This window comes from Lemur catta, chromosome 12 (assembly GCF_020740605.2).
Source record: "Lemur catta isolate mLemCat1 chromosome 12, mLemCat1.pri, whole genome shotgun sequence".
Taxonomy (NCBI): Eukaryota; Metazoa; Chordata; class Mammalia; order Primates; family Lemuridae; genus Lemur; species Lemur catta.
This window is the reverse complement of record NC_059139.1, coordinates 7028937-7049047: the sequence shown is the minus strand read 5'-3', so window position 1 is coordinate 7049047 and position 20111 is coordinate 7028937. Positions and strand designations below refer to the sequence as shown.

The 20111-nt window shown below is 37.1% G+C and overlaps 1 protein-coding gene across 3 annotated transcripts in view; it reads left to right on the top strand.

The window, feature by feature from the left end:
* The window catches only part of CTNND2 (catenin delta 2), an 818722-nt gene that overhangs the window by 757152 nt on the left and 41459 nt on the right, over positions 1-20111 (top strand). For all 3 annotated transcript variants that reach the window (XM_045566311.1, XM_045566312.1, XM_045566310.1), the window contains one exon: positions 13736-13946. In XM_045566311.1, coding sequence (XP_045422267.1) covers positions 13736-13946 — 211 coding nt within the window. The remainder of the gene's footprint in view (positions 1-13735; positions 13947-20111) is intronic.

The following is a 20111-nucleotide window of genomic DNA, read 5'->3' as shown; positions in this document are numbered from 1 at the left end:
CTAGGAGCAGGCAGGAGCATCCTCCCCTAGAGCCTCGGGAGGGCGTGTGGCCCTGCGCCCCTGATGTCTTGATTTCAGACATGTGGCTTCCAGAACCGAGAGAGAATACATTTCTGATGTTTAAGCCACCCTGTTTGTGGAAATTTGTTGAAGCAGTCACAGGAAACTAATGCAGAAGGGAAGGAAGAAGTGCCATTTGCAGGGTCCCTGGGTGTCCCCAAAGGGAGAACCCCCTGAAGTCCCACATTCCTCTCCTGCTCTGCTGTGGCAGGTTGGTTTGAGGAGTAGCAGAACCACCAGCTGACCCTGCGCCATTTCCCAAGTGACAGTTCCCTTAGAGCATCAGTATTTGTCACCTGCCTGTCCACCTCTCAGCTCCCATATCTGTATTCCTGCACACGCTCCCCTGAACCTGACCTTAGTGATTAGACTCTAGAAGGAAAACGATTGCTGTGTGAATTCTGTTTAGCTAATAGAATTATGTTAGGCCAGACAAACATCACTGAATCTTCAGACTTTCAAGCAAGCCAACAGCCCATACCTTTTTGCAAGCATACTCGAAGTTTCTAATGACTTTGAAAATAAGGTAGCAAGGACTGCTTGCATTAGATTACAAAATGGCCATAGAAAATCTTTCTATAATATGAAGACTCCTAGTTGTTTTTGCCTGACGTGTGATGTGGATTTGCATGGTTTGGTTTGGTTTGGTTTGATGGTGCTGACCACAGACATTGCGTAATAATAAACTATTTGTAGATCATCCTGTAGGCTCCGGCATGATCCTTGCTGATAATCACTTACCTCGCTGTCAGCTGTCAGATCATTGATGAATGGGGCTCGACAGAGTGCCAGGGCAGTGTGCAGGGCACACTTGGTGTCTGCATTTCAGGAGGTGACACTGCTAAGTCCTTCTCACCCAGGGAAAGGACGTCCTGTCACAGTACCTCATTGCAGCAAGAGAGCAGGCAGCCAGGAACATCAGATTTCTGCAGGGCGGAGGCTGCTCTCCGCCTGCACAACCTGCTGGAGGACGCTGGGCTCCTGCCTGCTGGCCAGCTCCTCCCAGCCAAATGTGAATGACAGCCTCTCCCCTGCCTGGGCTCCCCAGTGAGCTAGACAAATAGATACTTAAAGTTTTTGAAAACTGAAACTGTTCAGATAAGAAAATTCAAACACCAATCACTTTTCTGAGCTTTGAGCCAACCGATCTACAAAAACTCTGTGTCAAATATTTTCCTGCTTTTTGTAATCTTCCATTGCAATCTCCTCCATTCATTCAATCTTTCTCCTTTGCCACAAGTGAAATCCCACCACAATAAAGCAATTGCCAAAGGACCGTCCAGTTTCTTTTCTCTTCCTACAATTTTGCAGTATTAAATATTGCTTGTAGTAAGTAAGTCATTAGCTGAGCTCAGAGCTAATATTTAGTCATTTGAGTAAAATTCGTGGAAATAAACTTTGGTCCATTCTTGGTCTTCTAAGCTCATTTTCAGCCTCTGCTTTTATATCTACTTGATCACTTTTTATACCTGATCTTCATGCCTTATCTTTTTTCTACCCATCTATTTGTGAATGTAGTCCATATAATTGCAATAGTTACTGTTTTTAGTATAATACAAACACACTCATCAAAGTTTTAGTTTACACACAACATAAGCCTGCAATATAAATGTTAGAATTCTGGATAGATTAATAATGCTAACAATTCCATACAAAATGTCCACTATGGTTAATTAAGAAATAGTCACTATTATATAACCTGGGATATTTTTATGATTCATAGGAGCAAGTGTTTTCACCAGCTAGGGAATTTGGGGAAATATCTAAAACACAAACCAATTTTATTAAAATACTTTGTTAGTATCTTTGGGTTCCTACGTTCTGTCTCTTGAAACAGAAATTCTGTGTATTATACAAACACAAAAGATGACAAATGTCTTTGTCCTGAAAAAAAAAAAACAATAAATATTCGGACAGAAATTTAAAAATAAGCTCTGGCCTACAAATCAAGTTTTATAAGCTAATACTATTAAAAATCAATCTCAAAAGGAAGACAAATGATGATGAGATTTTTTTTAAAGGAAAGGTATTGTTAATTTTGTTGGTAAGGACTGCTCTAAATTCTCTTGTATCTAGGAAAGGAGATTGTTTCTTAAGCATAGGAGGGCAGAGATTTTATAAGATTTGGAACAAGTTCAGGCCCGTGGCATGTAATTTTGGGCCCCATTATGTGTGTCAGAGGAGAGATTTAGTGATGGTTCAGCCAACCCCAAGCTGCAGCTGGCTACCTGGTTTCTGAGTTTTATTTCAGCTCTGAAGGAAATCCTTGACATCCAGCTTGTGTCAGACCCTGCAGAACCAGTCATCCAAAGAGACATAAGACTCATTTGGTGTCCAAAGCTCAGTTCAGCAATTTACATGAGAATTAGCGTTGCCTAGTGGAAGCTAGAGTGTGGCTTGGCTGGTGGGTACCAGGACAAAATCAACTTGGGCAACAAAATTAAATGAATTTCAAACGGTGAACTTCCTCCACTTAAGAACCTGTACTGGGGAATTCTATAAAAATCTCATTGGTTAATGAGGGAGATGAAATTTTAGGCAAATAATTATATATCTTTCTTTTATGCCATTTATCTTTTTGTTTACGAAGTCTTCTCTGAATAAAGTATGCACGTATGAAATCAGAACAAGACAGATGCACGTAGGAATAAGGTGTGCTTAGGGTGAGCCGCTCCTCTCAGCCAAAGCTGAAAATAGATTACCATATGTCTGCTCTGACCAGCCCTCTTTCATGGTCAGAGTGATTCTTTCAGTTCTGGTTTTTGTCAACATTAAATCAAGTTGTTAAGAAATTATTATTTCTTTGGTGGTAAAGATCTGTGAGTACTTGGTGACATGTAAGCAGTAACGGAAAGAGTCACAGCAGTGCTATCCAGAGTGAACCCCTCAGAATCCCAGTTCTCTGGAAGCGGAATGGGTGTCAGGCACAAAGAGGTTTTCTCTATTCAAGTAAGTTGGGAAAACCTACGTTAAACTGAGTCATCCAGGGGGCTTCATTTTGCCTGTTAGATTGCTCAGAGTCTTTACTTTGCTAATTCAAAGTGCATTAGCTATGCATTATCAGTCTCTGAGTTGGGTAGCAAGTATATATAGCATTTCCCACGCTTATGTTGAAATGAAACCCTTTTTAGAACATAGCATCTTACAAAACTAGTATTCCCCAGACCTGTCATAGAGGTGGGTAACAATAACAGCAGAAACAATGTGAATGCAGTTGTCAGTGGTCAGAGTGCTGTCACATCTTCTTATATTGTGTGGTCGAAGGGCCCATGTAAAGTGTTTATTAATGTATCAGTAGACATAGGTTTGATAGATACCATTCTGTCCTCCGTTTATAATGTTGTTGGGAAGATAAATCATATGCACCTGCTAACTAGATGCAACTTGAGTGACGGTTTATAGAATGACCGGCTGAAGAAACAAATGACAGGGAACGTGTCACACAGGTAGGAAAGACTATCTATACCTGTGAAAAGAGCTCAGAGGAAGGACTGAGGGAGGGTTAGGCTGGAAAGAGGAGCTTCTGCCCAAGAGACTTACAGGTGCCAAACCTCAGGGGACAGCTCTGTGACGTTTCTCATATCATTTAACTTCTCTGGATTGTACTTGTCTTTCATATAAATTGGAAATTATACCTGCTTCATTTATACTCCTAGGATGATGCAAAACAAAAATGGAAATAATAAATGTTCATGAAAAAGTTAAACCACTATATAACATAATCTATGTGTAGTAGCATACGAAGAAAAAGATGATTTCCTCTCTTAGTATCTTTAATTGAGGTTAATTTTTATTTTGGCAGAGGTATAAATCAATTTGAGAAAGCAAGGGTGAGGGAATGTGATTTTATAATTCATCATTAGGCTACTTTCAGTAATCAATGTATTGCTGTTATCCCAGCGTGCCCAGGTCAGAGGACTAATTTCAGATTCTATTCATAAAAACACACATTTCTATGGAAACTGATCTCTTCCTCTTTAGACAGGCTATTGTCTTCCAAAACTTTCATCTTAGGAGAGTGCTTGAGTCTTTGTTAGATAGCAATCTTGACTTAAAAATAAAAACCCCTTTCTGGGTTTCTCCCCTGAAGCTAGAATCAGTAAGTTTAAATTTTCATCTTTACTTCCTTTCTACTAAAATTAGACAATGAATTAAGTAATTATTTGGGGGCTTAATAGTTAATCAAATTATTCAAATCCTTTTAAAATGTATCATATCAGTTGCTTGCCTCATTTTCAATATTTCTCAAAAATCAATTTATTCCTAGTTCAAAAAGGTGCTTCAGCAAATCTGTTAATTAACTGCCATTTTTATTTTTAGAATCATTGCTATACTAGTTAAATATGCATATCTTAGCCACCTTCTATCTCATATTTCTACTCATTTCCTTAGTTCTTGACATTTCAACAGTGTGAGCATTTCTCAGAATCTAATTCAGTGAATTCCTTTGGATTAGACCTCAAGGTGCCAAAAAATACAATTCCTTTTGTCTTCCAAATAGATGGAATTGGTTATTTATTTGGGCATAATAACTCTTAAAGCAATTGCATACCGTATACTATAAACCTGTGAGATTCTGCTCAATGTTATTTCTTTTCAGAGGGTTGAGTTACTCTTTGAACCGTTTTCTCAGACCAACTGCTTATCAATTTGGGCATGTGAAATAGGTTCTTATATGTGCTACAAGTCTGTATTTGTTTTATAAAATCATGATTATGAGAAAAAGCATAAGGAACTTTGGTATACCTTCTAGAATTTGTCTCAATCCTCTCCGCATAGCAACCATTTGATTCCCTGGCTCCAGATGATCCTTTCTTACTATGTCATTTTTCTCTCTTTCCTTTTGAATAAATAGCAATTAAACAACAGGCAGATACATTAAAGTAGGTTCATTTAAAAAAATGCATCTCATAAAATATTTATTCTAATCCAAGCAGGAGCAAAGGTGACATGTGGAGATGAACAGATCTCATTCTGGGAAGGTGGGAAGGAGGGACTGGCGTGATTTAGACAGAGGGTTGGTGTTGCCACAGCCATTTCCGGTGTGTGAAAGGCATCCACAAAGACAAAGCATCCAGAAGAGAAAGGTTTTTACTTATAAATTCTTACAAGGGAGCCAGACTTAAGAAAAACCAGCCCTCCAAATTTAAAATAAAAAAGTACAAGATTACCATGGTATATAAGGTTACATTTAGTCAGGTCATGGTGGGCAAACAACAGTTTTCTTACAAGGTAGTCTCATTGGCACATAATGGTATTGCAGATGTCAGAGATAAACTTGATTGGGAGTCAGCAACTGCTAGGAAATGGCTCAAAGATTCATTATTTGGGAATAGAACTAGAAAGACATGTGTGTGTTTCGTTTGCTTTTTCCTTTTTGTGGTTTGTTTCCCTGAGCTGATCTTAGTTGAGGTGATTCATCCTTGTATGGTTGATCTTGGATAAGTAAGCTGTCCAGTTTCTCAAAGTTGTCTCCTTCCAATGTAAACAAGTTCTTATTTGTGACCACTAATTTGATGTTTTCTTTTATTTGACCAACCGTATAGACATAGGAACAGCAAGCAGTATTGACTGATTCACAAAGACCTCTGCATGGTTATCAAAATGAGAACTATAATGTATTATTGAGAGTTAACTTTTGATTGTGGTCACTTTTTTGTGGCAGAAATATTTTATTCCATTTCAGCTCATCTACTGGGATTATTAATCCAGAACTTTCACTATAACTTCTTTTGAAAAGTTTCTGTTCATGTCCTTTGCCCATTTATTGATGGGGTTGTTTGATTTTTTCTTGTTGATTTTATAGAAGCCTTCTTTCTACTTTCTCTGTTTTTAATGCTACACACAACACCCTTAAAAGTGAGGGAGGAAAAAATTCCCACCTAAACAAAAGAAAATCCAAAAAGAAGAAGTGACAGCTGCTCCATATAAGAAGGAATCAGCACAACTCCAGAAGTATGAAGAATCAGAGTGAAAGGACCTCTCCCCTAAAAGGAGGACACGAGCTCTCTAGCAATGGATCCCAATCAAATGGAAATGCTGAAATGACAGATAAAGAATTCCAAATATGGATTGTAACAAAGCTCAATGAAATCCAAGAGAAAGTGGAAAACCAACTCAAAGAAGCCAGAGAAACAACTCAGGAAATCAAAGAAAAATTTCCTAAGAAAATAGCTATTAAAAAGCAACCAAATAGAATTTCTGGAAATGAAAATTTCATTTAGGGAAATACAAAACATAGTTGAAAGTTTTAAGAATAGACTAGACAAAGCAGAACAAAGAATTTCAGAGTGGGAAGAAAACTTTTTGAATTAAGCTAGCCAAAAGTAAAGAACAAAGAACCAAGAAGAATGAATAAAGTCTTTGAGAAATATGGTATTATGTAAAACAGACAAATATAAGAATCATAGGCACCCATGAAGTTGAATAAGAAAAAGAAAAATGCCTGGAAAACCTATTTGAGGGATTAATTGAGGAAAACTTTCCTACTCCTGTTAGATATTTAGACATTCAGATACATGAAGCTCAACAAACACATGGGATATTGATTGCAAAAGAGGAATCACCAAGGCATATACTGAAAGGCCAAAATCAACATGTAGGAGGAACTCCTATGCGTCAAGAGACAAAAACAGCAAGAGTCTTACAGAGGAAAACCCATCAGACTAACAGTATACTTCTCAGCAGAAACCTTATAATACAGAAAGGATCTTTAGTCTCCTTAAATAAAATAACTGCCAGCCAAGAATTATGTGCCCTGCAATACTAAGTTTCATAAATGAAGGAGAAATAAAATCTTTCCCAGACTTGCAAACACTAAGGGAATTTGTTACCACTAGACTTGGCCTACAAGAAATGCTTAAAAGTGTTCTATACATGGAACAGATCAATACCTACCAATGTAAAAATACCCAAAAGTTGAAACTCATAGCTCTTATAAAACAGTAACACAAGGGAGAGAACAAAGTAACTAGGTAACAATAAAAATGAGTAACAAAACAGTATCTCACATATCAATACTAACATTGAATGTGGACTGATTTAATTCCCCCCTTAAAAGATGTAGATTGGCTGAATGGAAAAAAAAAAAAAACACAACCCAAATGTATACTTTCTCCAAGAAACCCATTTAAATCACAAAGATTCTCATAGACTCAAGGTAAAGGGGTAGAAAAAAATATTCCATGCAATTGGAAACCAAAAGTGAGCAGGAATAGCTATTCTCATATCAGATAAAATAGACTGGAAATCAATAAAAAGACAAAGATGGTCATTAGATAATGATAAGAGGATCAATTCAACAAGATGGTATAACAGTTCTAAATATATAGGTACCAATATAGGAGCACCCAGATTCATAAAACAAATTATTCTAATTCTAAGGAAAGAAAAATGCAGCAACATCATAATAGCCAGGGGCATCAACACTCCACTGACAGAAGTAAACAGATCATCAAAACAGAAGATCAACAAAGAAACACTGGGCTTAAATGGGGCTCTAGAACAAATGCACCTAACAGACATTTACAGAACATTCTACCCCAAAACTACAGAATGTACATTTTTCTCATCAGCACACAGGACATTTTTCCGAGAAAGATCATATATTAGGCCACAAAAAGTCTTAGCAAATTTAGAAAAACTGAATTCATATCATGTATCTTCTATGACCACAGTGGAATAAAAGTAGACATAAATTATAAGAGGAACTCTCAAAACTACACAAATACATGGAAATTAAATAACCTGCTGCTGAATGATCCTTGACAAATCAAAATGAAAATAAAAAAATTTTTTGAACTGAACAACAAAGATGACATGAGCTTTCAAAAACTTATAGGATACAGGAAAAGCAGTGCTAAGGGGAAAATTTGTAGCCTTAAATTCATATATCAAAAAGGCAGAAAGACCACAAATTCACAATCTAATGTCACACTTGAAGAAAATAGAAAAAGAAGAACAAAACAAACCCAAATCTAGCAGAAGGAAAAAAATAACAAAGCTTAGACCAGAATTAAATGAAATGGAAACCAAAAAATGATACAAAGATCAACAAAACAAAATGTTGGTTCTTTGAAAAGATAAACAAAATCAATAGACCACTATCTGTGTTAACCTGAAATACAAGAAGGACTCAAATAAGTTCAATCATAAATGGAAAAGGAGACATTACAACTGATACCACAGAAATACAAAATATCATCTGTGACTATTCTGAAAACCTCTATGCACACAAACTAGAAAACCTCTTGGAAGCACACAACCTCCCAAGCCAGAATTAGGAAGAAACAGAAATCCTCAACAGAACAATAATGAGTGGCGAGATTGAAATAGTAAGTTAAAAAAATCTCCCAACAAATGAAAACCCTGCCCCAAATGGATTTACAGCTGAATTCTACCAGATCTACAAGGAAGAACTGGCACCCATTCTACTGAAACTATTCCATAACATTGAGAAAACCCTCTCTAACTCATTCTGTGAAGCCAGAAAAGAAGACAATAAAAAAGGAAATCTACAGATCAATATCTTTTATGAACATAGATGCAAAAATCCTCAAGAAAATACTAGCAAACTGAATTCAAGAGTACATCAAAAAGATAATCCACCATGATAAAGCAGGCTTCATCCCAGGGATGCAAGGATAATTCAACATATGCAAATCAATAAATGTGATCACCATATAAACAGAAGTAAAAACCAAGATAATACGATCATCTCAATAGATGCAGAAAAAGCATTTGATAAAATCCAGTGCACCTTCATGATAAAATCCCTCAACAAACTAGATATACAAGGAATATACCTCAAAAGAATAAAAGCTATATTTGAAAAGCCCACAGCCTACATCATACTGAATGGGGAAAAGTTGAAAACATTTTTCCTAAGAACTGGAACAAGACAGGGGTGTCCACTGTCACCATTTCTATTCAACAAAATACTGGAAGTCCTAGCCAGAGCAGTCAAGCAAGAGAAAGAAATTGAGAATATCCAAATCAGAAAGAGGAATTCATATTATTCCTGTTTATTGTTGATATGATCTCATATCTAGAAAACCCTCAAAACTCCACCAAAAGTCTCCCAAAATTAATAAATAAATTCACCAAAGTCTCAGGTTACAAAGTCAATATATTAATACATTAATCAGCAGCATTTCTATGCACTAATAACAGTCAAGCTGAGAGTTAAATCAAGAAGGCAATACCACTTATAATAGCTGCAAAGAAAATAAAATACCTAGAAATACACTTATCCAAGGAAGTGAAAGATCTATACAAGGAGAACTCCAAAACACTGGTGAAAGAAATCATAGATGACACAAACAAACGGGAAAACATCGCATGCTTATGGATTGGAAGAATTAATTGTTAAAATGTCCCTACTGCCCAAATTGATTGATAGATTCAATGCAATTTTCATCAAAATGCTAACATCATTTTTCACATATCTAGAAAAAATTCTCCTAAATTTCATATGGAACCAAAAAAGAGCCTGAATAGCCAAAGAACTCTTAACCAAAAAGAACAAATCTGGAGACATCACATTGTCTGACTTCAAATTATACTGCAAGGTTGTAGTAACCAAAACAGCACTATGCTGGTATAAAGGTGGACACATAGACCAACAGAATAGAACAGATAACTCAGAAATAGAACCATATAGCTATGACCCACTGATTTTCAGCAAGCAGACAAAAACATACACTGGGGAAAGGATGCCCTATTCAATAAATGGTGCTGGAAAAAAATGGGATAGCCACGTGCAGAAGAATGAAACAGGACTCCTATCTCTCACCATACATAGATTCATGTCCATATTCAGAGAGGACACTGAAATATCTCCAGAGTGTTTTAATTTATGCCATCAAATGCATTAGGATTACCACCAACTAAAAATCCTTTTTTTAAACCTAGAAATGGAATCTTTCTTTTGAAAACTTGTTGACCATATTGTACTGTCTTTAATATGAAATGGAGCATGCTTCTATTCACAGTGAAAGGTTCATCACTGCTGAAGCATAATCGTAATGATAATATTTTACTTGTCATAATTAAGTGGAGGTTGAGCATCACTTTTTTTCACTTGTCAGGTCTTTTTGTATTGGATTCTTGATGAACAGGACAGCTCTCACCATAGTATCAAACCAAATAAAAATCTGCAGAATGCTGAAGAATATCCCTAATTATTTCAAGCCTTCCTTTTTTCATACAGTGAGGAAGAAAAATCTTTGGTGTCACCAAGCAGTTTTCTAGGAAACCCCAAAGATGGTTTAGATGTAAAAGATGTTTTTTTAAAGTTTTTATTTAAAGTTTTAGTAGTATGGGGTGTGGATTTGTGGAAGGCAGTTTCAAAAAGAGTTAACAGGGAATGAAAGATAGGAGCATAAATCTTGAGTGGTTAAAGACAAAATGTAACGTCAGCTTGGTTCAGAGTGATAATATTTAAAATAAAGCAGCAACAAAAAAAACAGCAGTTATTAGGAACTCTAGCATTTTCAAAAGCAAGGTTCTTTTGCTAAATATTAATTTAAAAAATTAAAATCTAGCCTTCTCACAAATGAGGAAATTTTGCTAAGAGATTAACAAAAGTGTGAAAAAAATAACAGGACCAGAAGTAGGAGTATTTTGGTGATAAAAGAAGTTTTTGCTATTTGGGCACAGACTATTCTTCACAGTTTCTTACTGAAAACAAAGTATATACTCAGAAATCATTTTTGTCATTTTAACAGAGAGCAAAGTCAATTCTAACTTTATTTATTTATTTTTACACCACTCAGGTAACATTTGCAATAAAGAATTCACAAGTCTTTTCTCTATCTTGTAAGTAAAGTCATCAACATTAGGCAAACTCTATAAAGACTTTAACATATTTCATTGTTATTTCCAAATTCATTGTTTGTAGGCATTATAACCAAAATAAATAAGGTTCACATCTTCTGAAGCTTTCTACACCTTATTGAACTTGCTCAAATATGTTTTATATTATTTTCTTGCACATATCAGCACACAGCCAGACATTTTTACCCTAGACAGCCTTTCTCCCTTGATAAGCAAAACTACATTCCATTACCTTATAGACACGTTCATATTATTTTACAACTATTATAGCTAGTATAGTGCAGTAGGCAGAATGATGACCTTCCCAAAGATGTCCACAGCCTAATCCCCCAAACCTGTGAGTGTGTACCATCCATGCAAAAGGGAATTAAGGTTGTTAATCAGCTAACCTTGAGACCGGGAGGAGACCCTGGAGTGGGCCCAGTGTAATTACAAAGGGCCTTAAAAGTGGAAGGGGGAGTAGTGAGGAGCAACGACAACGTCAGAGCGATGGAGCATGAGGAGGACTCAACCTCCGTTGCTGCTAGTTTTAAAGATGGAGGAAGAGGGCTATGTGACAAGGGAGACAGGTGGCCCCTAGAAGCTGGAAAAGGCAAGAAAACAATTCTCCCCTAGAGCTTACAGAGTGCAGCCCCGCCCACACCTTAACTGTAGCCCAATGAGACTCATGTTGTACTTCTAACCTGCAGAATTGTAAGATAATAAATTTGTATATTTGCAACCACTAAATATATGGTGATTTCTTATACTAGCAATAGAAAACTAATACATACAGCATCAACTGCTCATATTAGTTATAACTTGGAAACAAAGTAACTGAGTTTTGTTTCCTCACAGACATGGAAAAGGCTAGGAGACAGGTCCCTGAGAGCTGTGTCATAAGCCAGTGTGTACTTTACAAGATCAGCTGAGATCTGACAAAGTTGCCTGTGACTCACAAACTGACACTGTACGTCCTCTTACAGTCTGATATATTGTTTATGTGTTTCATGAAGTGGCAACATTAATGTACATACTAACAAGCCCAAGACATTTGGACATTTGCAAATATTTGAAGTACATGTGTACATGTGTATGCATGTGTGTGTGTGTTTTTAGGGACCAATGTTTTTTCAAAAAGAGGACATTAGGTCAGGCACAGTGGTTCATGCCTGTAATGCCAACACTTTAGGACGCCAAAGCCAGAGAAATCATTTGAGGCCAGGAGTTCAAGACCAGCCAGGTCAACATAGTGAGACCCCATTTATAAAAAAATTAAAAATTAGCTGGGTGTGGTGGTGCACACCTATAGTTACAGCTACTCAGGAGGCTGGGCTTAACAAAAGTAAACTCTTAGCCAGAGTTGAGTCTGATTTAATGATTAATGGATAAAGCAAGTTGCTCAGAGGACTATCCATGTACCAAGTACCTTCTATCCTTTTCAAACAATTTTAGGTGCTGTCATTAGAAAAGAAATATGCTACATTTGGGGGTTTGCAGGCAAATTATTTTTGTTAGACACTTCCTCAGCTATCATCAAGTGAATGAAGATGCTTCTATTTCAGTAATTTAAACATTAGCATTTTCTGTCCACGCTAAAATAAGCCACCTAAACATAGGATACAAGGGCCTGTGTTTTATTTATTACTGCCTGAAATTAAGATATCATCACCTGCTCCCACTGGATTCCTTTTCCTACTGCCAGGCACTATGCAGAGAATTAAACAGCATAAGATATCATTTATAGGTACGTATGGAGGTAAAATATGTTAAATAGCTTTTAGGAGCTAGCTAAATATGTCTAATTGGGGGAACGAAGACAAGGAAGGGCTCTAACTTTGGACACTTGCCAATTCCATCTGAAAAATTTAAGAACAGCCAACTTTGCTACAGGCACTCATTTACTTCCAGAAGTAAATTAAAGGAACAGAATTGGAAGCTGCAGGTGGGATAAGTTAATTGTCTTGCAGGGTTATTGGTGATGCCTGGAGTGCTTTGTAAACTAAAAGTGCTCCATAAATTTGTCATTATAAGTACCTTTATCATTGGTAGTAGCAAGATTAATAATGATAAAGTGAATTAAGGGAGCAGAGTCAGATTTTATTTTATTATTTTTCACACAAAAACATGCCAAATTAGTAAATGTTATATGGTAGAACCACACAATAAAATCCTATCAGAGAGACAACCAGATCATCGGTTTACCGTGGCTCAAAGGACACCTAGTCACATATCTCTCCCACTTGTAGTGTTTCTCTTTTCTTTACAGGTGTCAGAACTCAGCACTCACATATACGATCGTGCTTTCCACATATTTGTGGTTTGACTCTTATTTGTTAAAAACAAAAGTACAGATCCCAACATACCTCCCATTGAGGTATTTTTGAGGCCTCTGTTAGAATTGCCACACATTTTCTTAACTTCTGTGAACATCAAGTAGGAAACTAATAACAGCTAATAACTATTGAGTCCTGTGTCTTTATTAATCCCCATGTGTTACATGCATTCCATACATTTACTCATTTATTCTTTACAACAACCTTGTAAGGTAGGTACCATTAGTGTCTTGCTTTACAGATTGAAAAAAATGAGGCTTAGAGGCATGAAATAACTTTCCAGTGATTCAATCGCACAGCATCAATCTAGCCCCAAAGCACATGCGTTCGACCTGAGGAAATACCGTTTTCTGTGTGTGTGTGTCTAGAATTACCCAATGGAGAACTTCCAGTGTTGGGAAACAAACAATATTGCATGGATGTGGCCTCTTGTATTTGCTTCTCCTCCCCTGTACCCACCTCTCCCTTTCCCTCTTCCCATCTTGGCCTCCTTTCAATTCTTCCCTTTGTTTTCTTTCCCAAAGGCAAATACGCCATGCGAGACCTAGTTCACAGGCTCCCAGGCGGGAACAACAGCAACAACGCCGCGAGCAAGGCCATGTCGGATGACACCGTGACAGCTGTCTGCTGCACCCTGCATGAAGTGATCACCAAGAACATGGAGAATGCCAAGGCCTTACGGGATGCCGGCGGCATCGAGAAGCTGGTTGGCATCTCCAAAAGCAAAGGAGATAAGTAAGTTAGCTGGTGACTTCCCATCTGTTGGATAAGTGTTGGCTCTAATACGTATCTCTATATTGGTGTAATTGATTCTGAGTGTGTCTGTCATCTCCTGCTTATGGGTAATGCCACTGAATGTCACTGAAAAGCATATGTCTCTGATAATCAAGAGAAGAAAAATGGCAAATGGTTTCCAGTCTTCCCATTGCACAATGAAAGCTGATTTTCTTGCTAATTTTGATCTGATAAATACCTCCTGTCTTGGTGACTAGTGACTACTGCAGCATTGTTAAGGGAGACTTGAGAATCCAGCATGCATGCTAGTGTTTCTTCAGCATGGAAGAGACGCTAGCTTAACCTGCATACATGAAGGTATTTTGCTGTTGTTGTCATTCCTCCGTGGTCAGAGGTCCATGTGTTGATGTCTCCACATCCTCTGGCTCTGTGCCTCTTTAGCTCTGCACACCAGGTCAGGTCCACCTTACCAGTATCACGGTAGCCACCAGGTCATAGCAAGTCATCGTGCAGGAAGGATGGGGGAGAAGACAGAGTGTGACCGAGTCAGAGAGAACTTGGTTCTAGTCCGGTACCCTCCCTTACTAGCTATGAGATTTGGTGCAAATTATCTAATTTAACAAGTCACTATGCCTATACTTTCCAATCTAAAACTAAGGGAGGGCTGTCACAAGATGCTTCCTGGGAGAAGTGATAACCAAGTCTTAAAGAATGAATTGGAATTTCCCAGGCAGAGAGGCTAGTGGTAAGGAAAGAGGACGTTCATGCAAATGGGATAAAAAGAGATCAGCCTTGTTGACTTGATAATTCTATCTCATAATTTCACTTAATTCAGGATATTACCACTGTATTATAGAAGACGCAGGGTTTCTGTTTAAGCACGCTGAGACTTACAAAAGGTTCAATCAACAGTTCAGCATTTGGATTTGAATATTTTCTTATGTCAAGTAGAGAAGCCCCACTGGACTTCTGTAATAATTGTGCAGTGTAGATTGTTGACTTAAATTATATCTTATGATATTGTGCTTACAACAAAATGCTGTACTACATAGGCAGGAAGCTACATGGTTTTCTTCCTTAGATAGCTTCAGTAGACCTTTGGCATCTCTAATTGAAGTGCTTACCTGTTCTGAGCATTAAGGGTTTAATATGGTAATGATTTTTTAAGCATACACACCTACATACACTATGAAACCATAGTCCACAAAAACAATCTGATATATTTGTCTGTAGTCATGAGACATACAAAGATTAAAGTATTTTCTCTGAGTTATAAGACTAGAGAGCTTTGAGGAGTGGTCTGGCATGCATTAATTCCCTCCAACTGTATGAACATCCCTACAGAGGTAAGCATCAATAAAGGGGCCTTACAGAGAAAAGATGCTTTAATCCATCCTATGATCGAAGAAAATTATTTGGTGAATGTAATTAAAAGACAATTTGAGGAGACCATCTATGAAGTAGATGTATACACATTGCCAATCCAGAACATGGTCCTGTTAGGTTTGGTGCAACCCTCATTGTGGTTAATGGGAAGATTATTTTTCACTGCAGATGATCTCATAAACGCCCTCTAATTTGACTGAAAATTCCTTTATGGAATAGTCACTTATTTTGTCTCATTGTTCCTTTCCCTTTTTTTCCAATGCCAACAGCCCGGATTTATGAGTTTAATAAGAAGTGTTAAATTGGATGGAATTAAGCGTCTTCCCAGTTATAGTTCTCCTGCTTAGTCAGTCTCATCCACATTTCCATGTACTTTATCTGTTTTTTTTTTATATACTGACTAATTTGAGGATCAAAACAAGATTTTTATAACAACATTTATCCTCATCTCCTACCTACACTTCAATTTTATTATTGCTTGTCACTGCTCTTAAAACAAAATGAATCCAGAAGAATTGCTCCAAATCTTAGCATGAAACTCACCATTTATCATACAATCCTATTATGTGTGTATGCAGTAAGATTCCCAGGGACTTTTAAGCATGTTTTAAGAAAATAGAAATTCTTTATTGAAAATAGAATTTTTGGAATTGGGGATAATTTAATCATTTGGAATGGTAGGAATATCAATGTACCCTAGTTAATTTATAAAATGTGTGCAAATCTGTCCACCCTAAATTGTCATTAAAAACTTATTTTCAGACATAAGTTTGGTTCAAACTTGATTTTTATTTGAGATAGCACGGGAAAACACAGATAGAAGAAATGTATCCAGGTATGATCCTCCATTTTGTATATTTATACATTTTATTTCTGAATATATGCAAGCTTAAATATGCAGTGATGTTAATGAGTTAGATTGGCAAGTTGCCGGCCACAATCTATTGGAACTAGACAGCTCACTGTCTGGGGAACACAACCACTGGGACTGGTGCTTTGGGATCCTGCCACCAGCATGGTGGAGGTGAACAGCCTCAAAGAATTGCACCAGCTGAAACCTTCAGCCACCCTTGATCCGACAGCTCTCATAAAGATCAGAGGTTTTGTAATTGTTATTAACTCTTGCAGGAGTCTTATACTCACCATTTTGAAGTCTTGATAACTTATTCTTTGCACATCATTTTAAACACCCCTTATGGACATTTGATGGTATTCATCTGTTTCAAGAATACATTTGTTTTTTCCAATTTTAACAGTTATATAGAAAATAGTGTTGAATGTGTCACTGCATTTTGTCATAAGACAGAAAAGCTATTAACAGTTTCAACTGTTACTGTCAGTAAAGAACTGTGTATTGTGGCTTGGGTTATAATCACTTGTCACACTAGAAACACTCAATTGTTCAAGTCCTTCAATCAATAGTTACAGTTTTTCAAGTAGAAGTTTCTATGGCGCCAGTCTAGTAAATGGATCAAAATTAAAGTCTAAAAAGAAAGAAAGCAATGTTTCTTTGACCTTCACATGCTAGTATAGCACTGTGATGTATTGGCATTTTAATTGAGTGGTTAAAACATGCTATTCACTACACATTCACAGTTTCTTTCTATTTTGTAAATAAACCAGAGGTAGAAACAAAAAACTACACTGTGCCAGGGGAATTTTTGCATACTAAATATGTTTCAGCTGCACTGTCACTACCTGAATATTAATATATGTTCCTCTAGAGTCACTTGACTATTGTCATGAACAAATATCTAGCTAACAATTATAAAATACAATGAAACATAACATTTACTCTTTCGTCAGGATTGATTATATAAGAATAAAATGTACTTAATCTGAATTCATGAAAAGATCTAAAATTCTCTGTTTATAAGTCAAAGGAAATATAGGCATACTTCAGAGATATTGTAGGTTTAGATCCACACTATTGCAATAAAGCAAATATTTCAATAAAGTGAGTCTTTGGTTTCCCAGTGCATATAAAAGTTGTGTTTACACTGTACTGTAGTCTATTAAGTGTGCAATAGCACTATGTCTAACAAAAACTATATACATACCTAAATTTAACATATTTTATTGCTGAAAATTCCTAACAATCATCTGATCCTTCAGCAAGTCATAATCTTTTTGCTGGTGGAGGGTCTGCCTTGATGTTGATGGTGCTGACTGATCAGGGTGGTGGTTGCTGAAGGCTGGGGTGGCTGTGACAATTTCTGAAAATAAGACAACAATGAAGTTTGCTGCATCAGTTGACTCTTCCTTTCACAACAGATTTCTCTGTAGCATGGAGTGCCATTTGGTAGCATTTTATCCACAGTAAAACTTCTTTCAAAATTGCAGTCAATCCTCTCAAACCCTGCTGCTGCTTTATCAACTAAGTTTATGTGACATTCTAAATTCTTTGTTGTCATTTCAACAATGTTTACAGTATCTTCACCTGGAGTAAATTCCATCTAAAGAAACCACTTTCTTTGCTCATCCATAAGAAGCAACTCCTCATCCATTCACGTTTTATGATGAGATTGCAGCAATTCAGTCACATCTTCAGGCTCCACTTTGAATTCTCTTGCTATTTCCACCATATCTGCAGTTATTTCCTCCACTGAAGACTTAAAACCCTCAAAGTCACTCATTAGGTCAGAATAAAGTTCTTCCAAACTTCTATTAGTGTTGACATTTTGACCTCTTCCTGTGAATCACAAATGGTCCCAATGGCATCTGGAATGGTGAATTCTTTCAAGAAGATTTTCAATGTTGTTTGCCCAGATCTATCAGAGGAATCACTATAGATGGCAGCTGAAGCCCTATGAAATGTATTTCTTAAATAACAGGACTAGAGTAAGTCAAAATTATTCCTTGATCCATGGGCTACACAATGGATATCGTGTTAACAGGCATCACAACATTAATCTCCTTGCACATTTCCACCCGAGCTCTTGGGTGACCAGGTACACTGTCAATGAGCAGTACTATTAATATTTTGAAAGGAATATTTTTTTTCTGACCAGTAGACCTCAATAGTAGGTTTAAAATACTCAGTAAGCCATGCTGTAAACAGATGTACTGTCACATCCAGGCTTTGTTGTTCCATTTCCAGAGCACAGGCAGAATGGATTTAGCATAATTCTTAAGGGCCCTGGGATTTTTGGTACAAATGCAATGGCTTCAACTTAAAATCACCAGCTGCATTAGCCCCTAACAAGAGAGTCAGCCTGCCATTTGAAGCTTTGAAGTCAGGCATTGACTTCTCCTCTCTAGCTATGAAATTCCTAGATGGCATCTTCTTCCAGTAGAAGGCAGTTTCATCTAAATTGAAAATCTGTTGTTGAGTGTAGGCACTTTCATCACTTATCTTCACTAGGTTTTCTGGGTAACTTTGCTGCAGCTTCTGCATCAGCACTTTCTGCTTCATCTTACACTGTTATTAATATGTTGTGGAGACATCTTTCCTTAAACCTCATGGGCCAACCTCTACTAGATTCAGACTTTTCTTCTGTAGCTTCCTCACCCTCTCAGCCTTCAGAGAATTGAAGAAAGTTAGGTCCTTGGTCTACAGATTAGGCTTTGGCTGAAGAGAATGTTGTGGCTGGTTTTATCTTCTATCCAGACCACTTAAACTTTCTCCACATCAGCAATAAGCTTGTTTTGCTCTCTAATTATTCATATGTTCGCTGGAGTAACACTTTTAATTTCCTTCAGGAACTCTTCCTTTGCATTCACAATTTGGCTAACTATTTGACGCAACATCTAGCTTTCAGCCTTTGTCTGCTATTGGCATACCTTCCTCACTAAGCTTAATCGTTTCTAGCTTTTGATTCAAAGTAAGAGAAGTGCAACTCCTCCTTTCACTTAAACACTTAAAGACCATTGCAGGGTTATTAATTGGTCTAATTTCAATATTGTTGTATCTCGGGGACTAGGGAGGCCTGAGGAGAGGGAGACAGAAGGGGGAATGGTGGAGAAGTGAGAATACACAACATGCATTAAGGTTGCTGTCTTATGCAGGCTAGGTTCGTGGTACACCAAAACCTTACAGTAGTAACATCAAAGACCATTGATCACAGATCACCATAGCAGATATAATAATACTGAAAAAATTTGAAATATTGTGAGAATTACCAAAATGTGACACAGAAACATGAAGTCAGCACATGCTGTTGGAAAAACGGCACCCACAGACTTGCTTGATGCAGGGTTGCCCAAACCTTCATTTGTAAAAGATGCAACTTCTGCAAAACGCAATTTGTACAAAATGAAGTATAATAAAATGAGATGTGCCTTTACATTTACAGCATGATACTATCATAAATTGTGAAATTACTTAGCAACCATTTATTTTAGTAAAAGAAAATGTTATTTCAATGTAGCTAATCTTTCCTAGAGAAAAAAAATTAGAATTTATAAGAACTCTATATTTTTTCTCTTTAAAATACTTGATATAATCAATCCCTTTTCACACACAGCCAAAGTTGAATTCCATCTCGGTAATAATAGCAGTAAGAGTGACTGTTACCGTTGCCCTTAAATGAATGGGCGAAAAAACATTAAACTTAGTTGGTCTAAATGACAGACATGAACACTCAGGAAAATAGCTGCCATTTTATCCACCTGTTGTATTGGCATCCCATAATTTCATTAGGAAATGCAGGTCCTCACGATATCCATTTGCTGTGGCTCTCAAATCCAGCCACACCCTGACCCATCTAACCAGCTGCTCACTTTCTATCTCAAAGGCCTTCTTATTTCAAAGGCACCTTTATTCAGATGCTGTGTTCT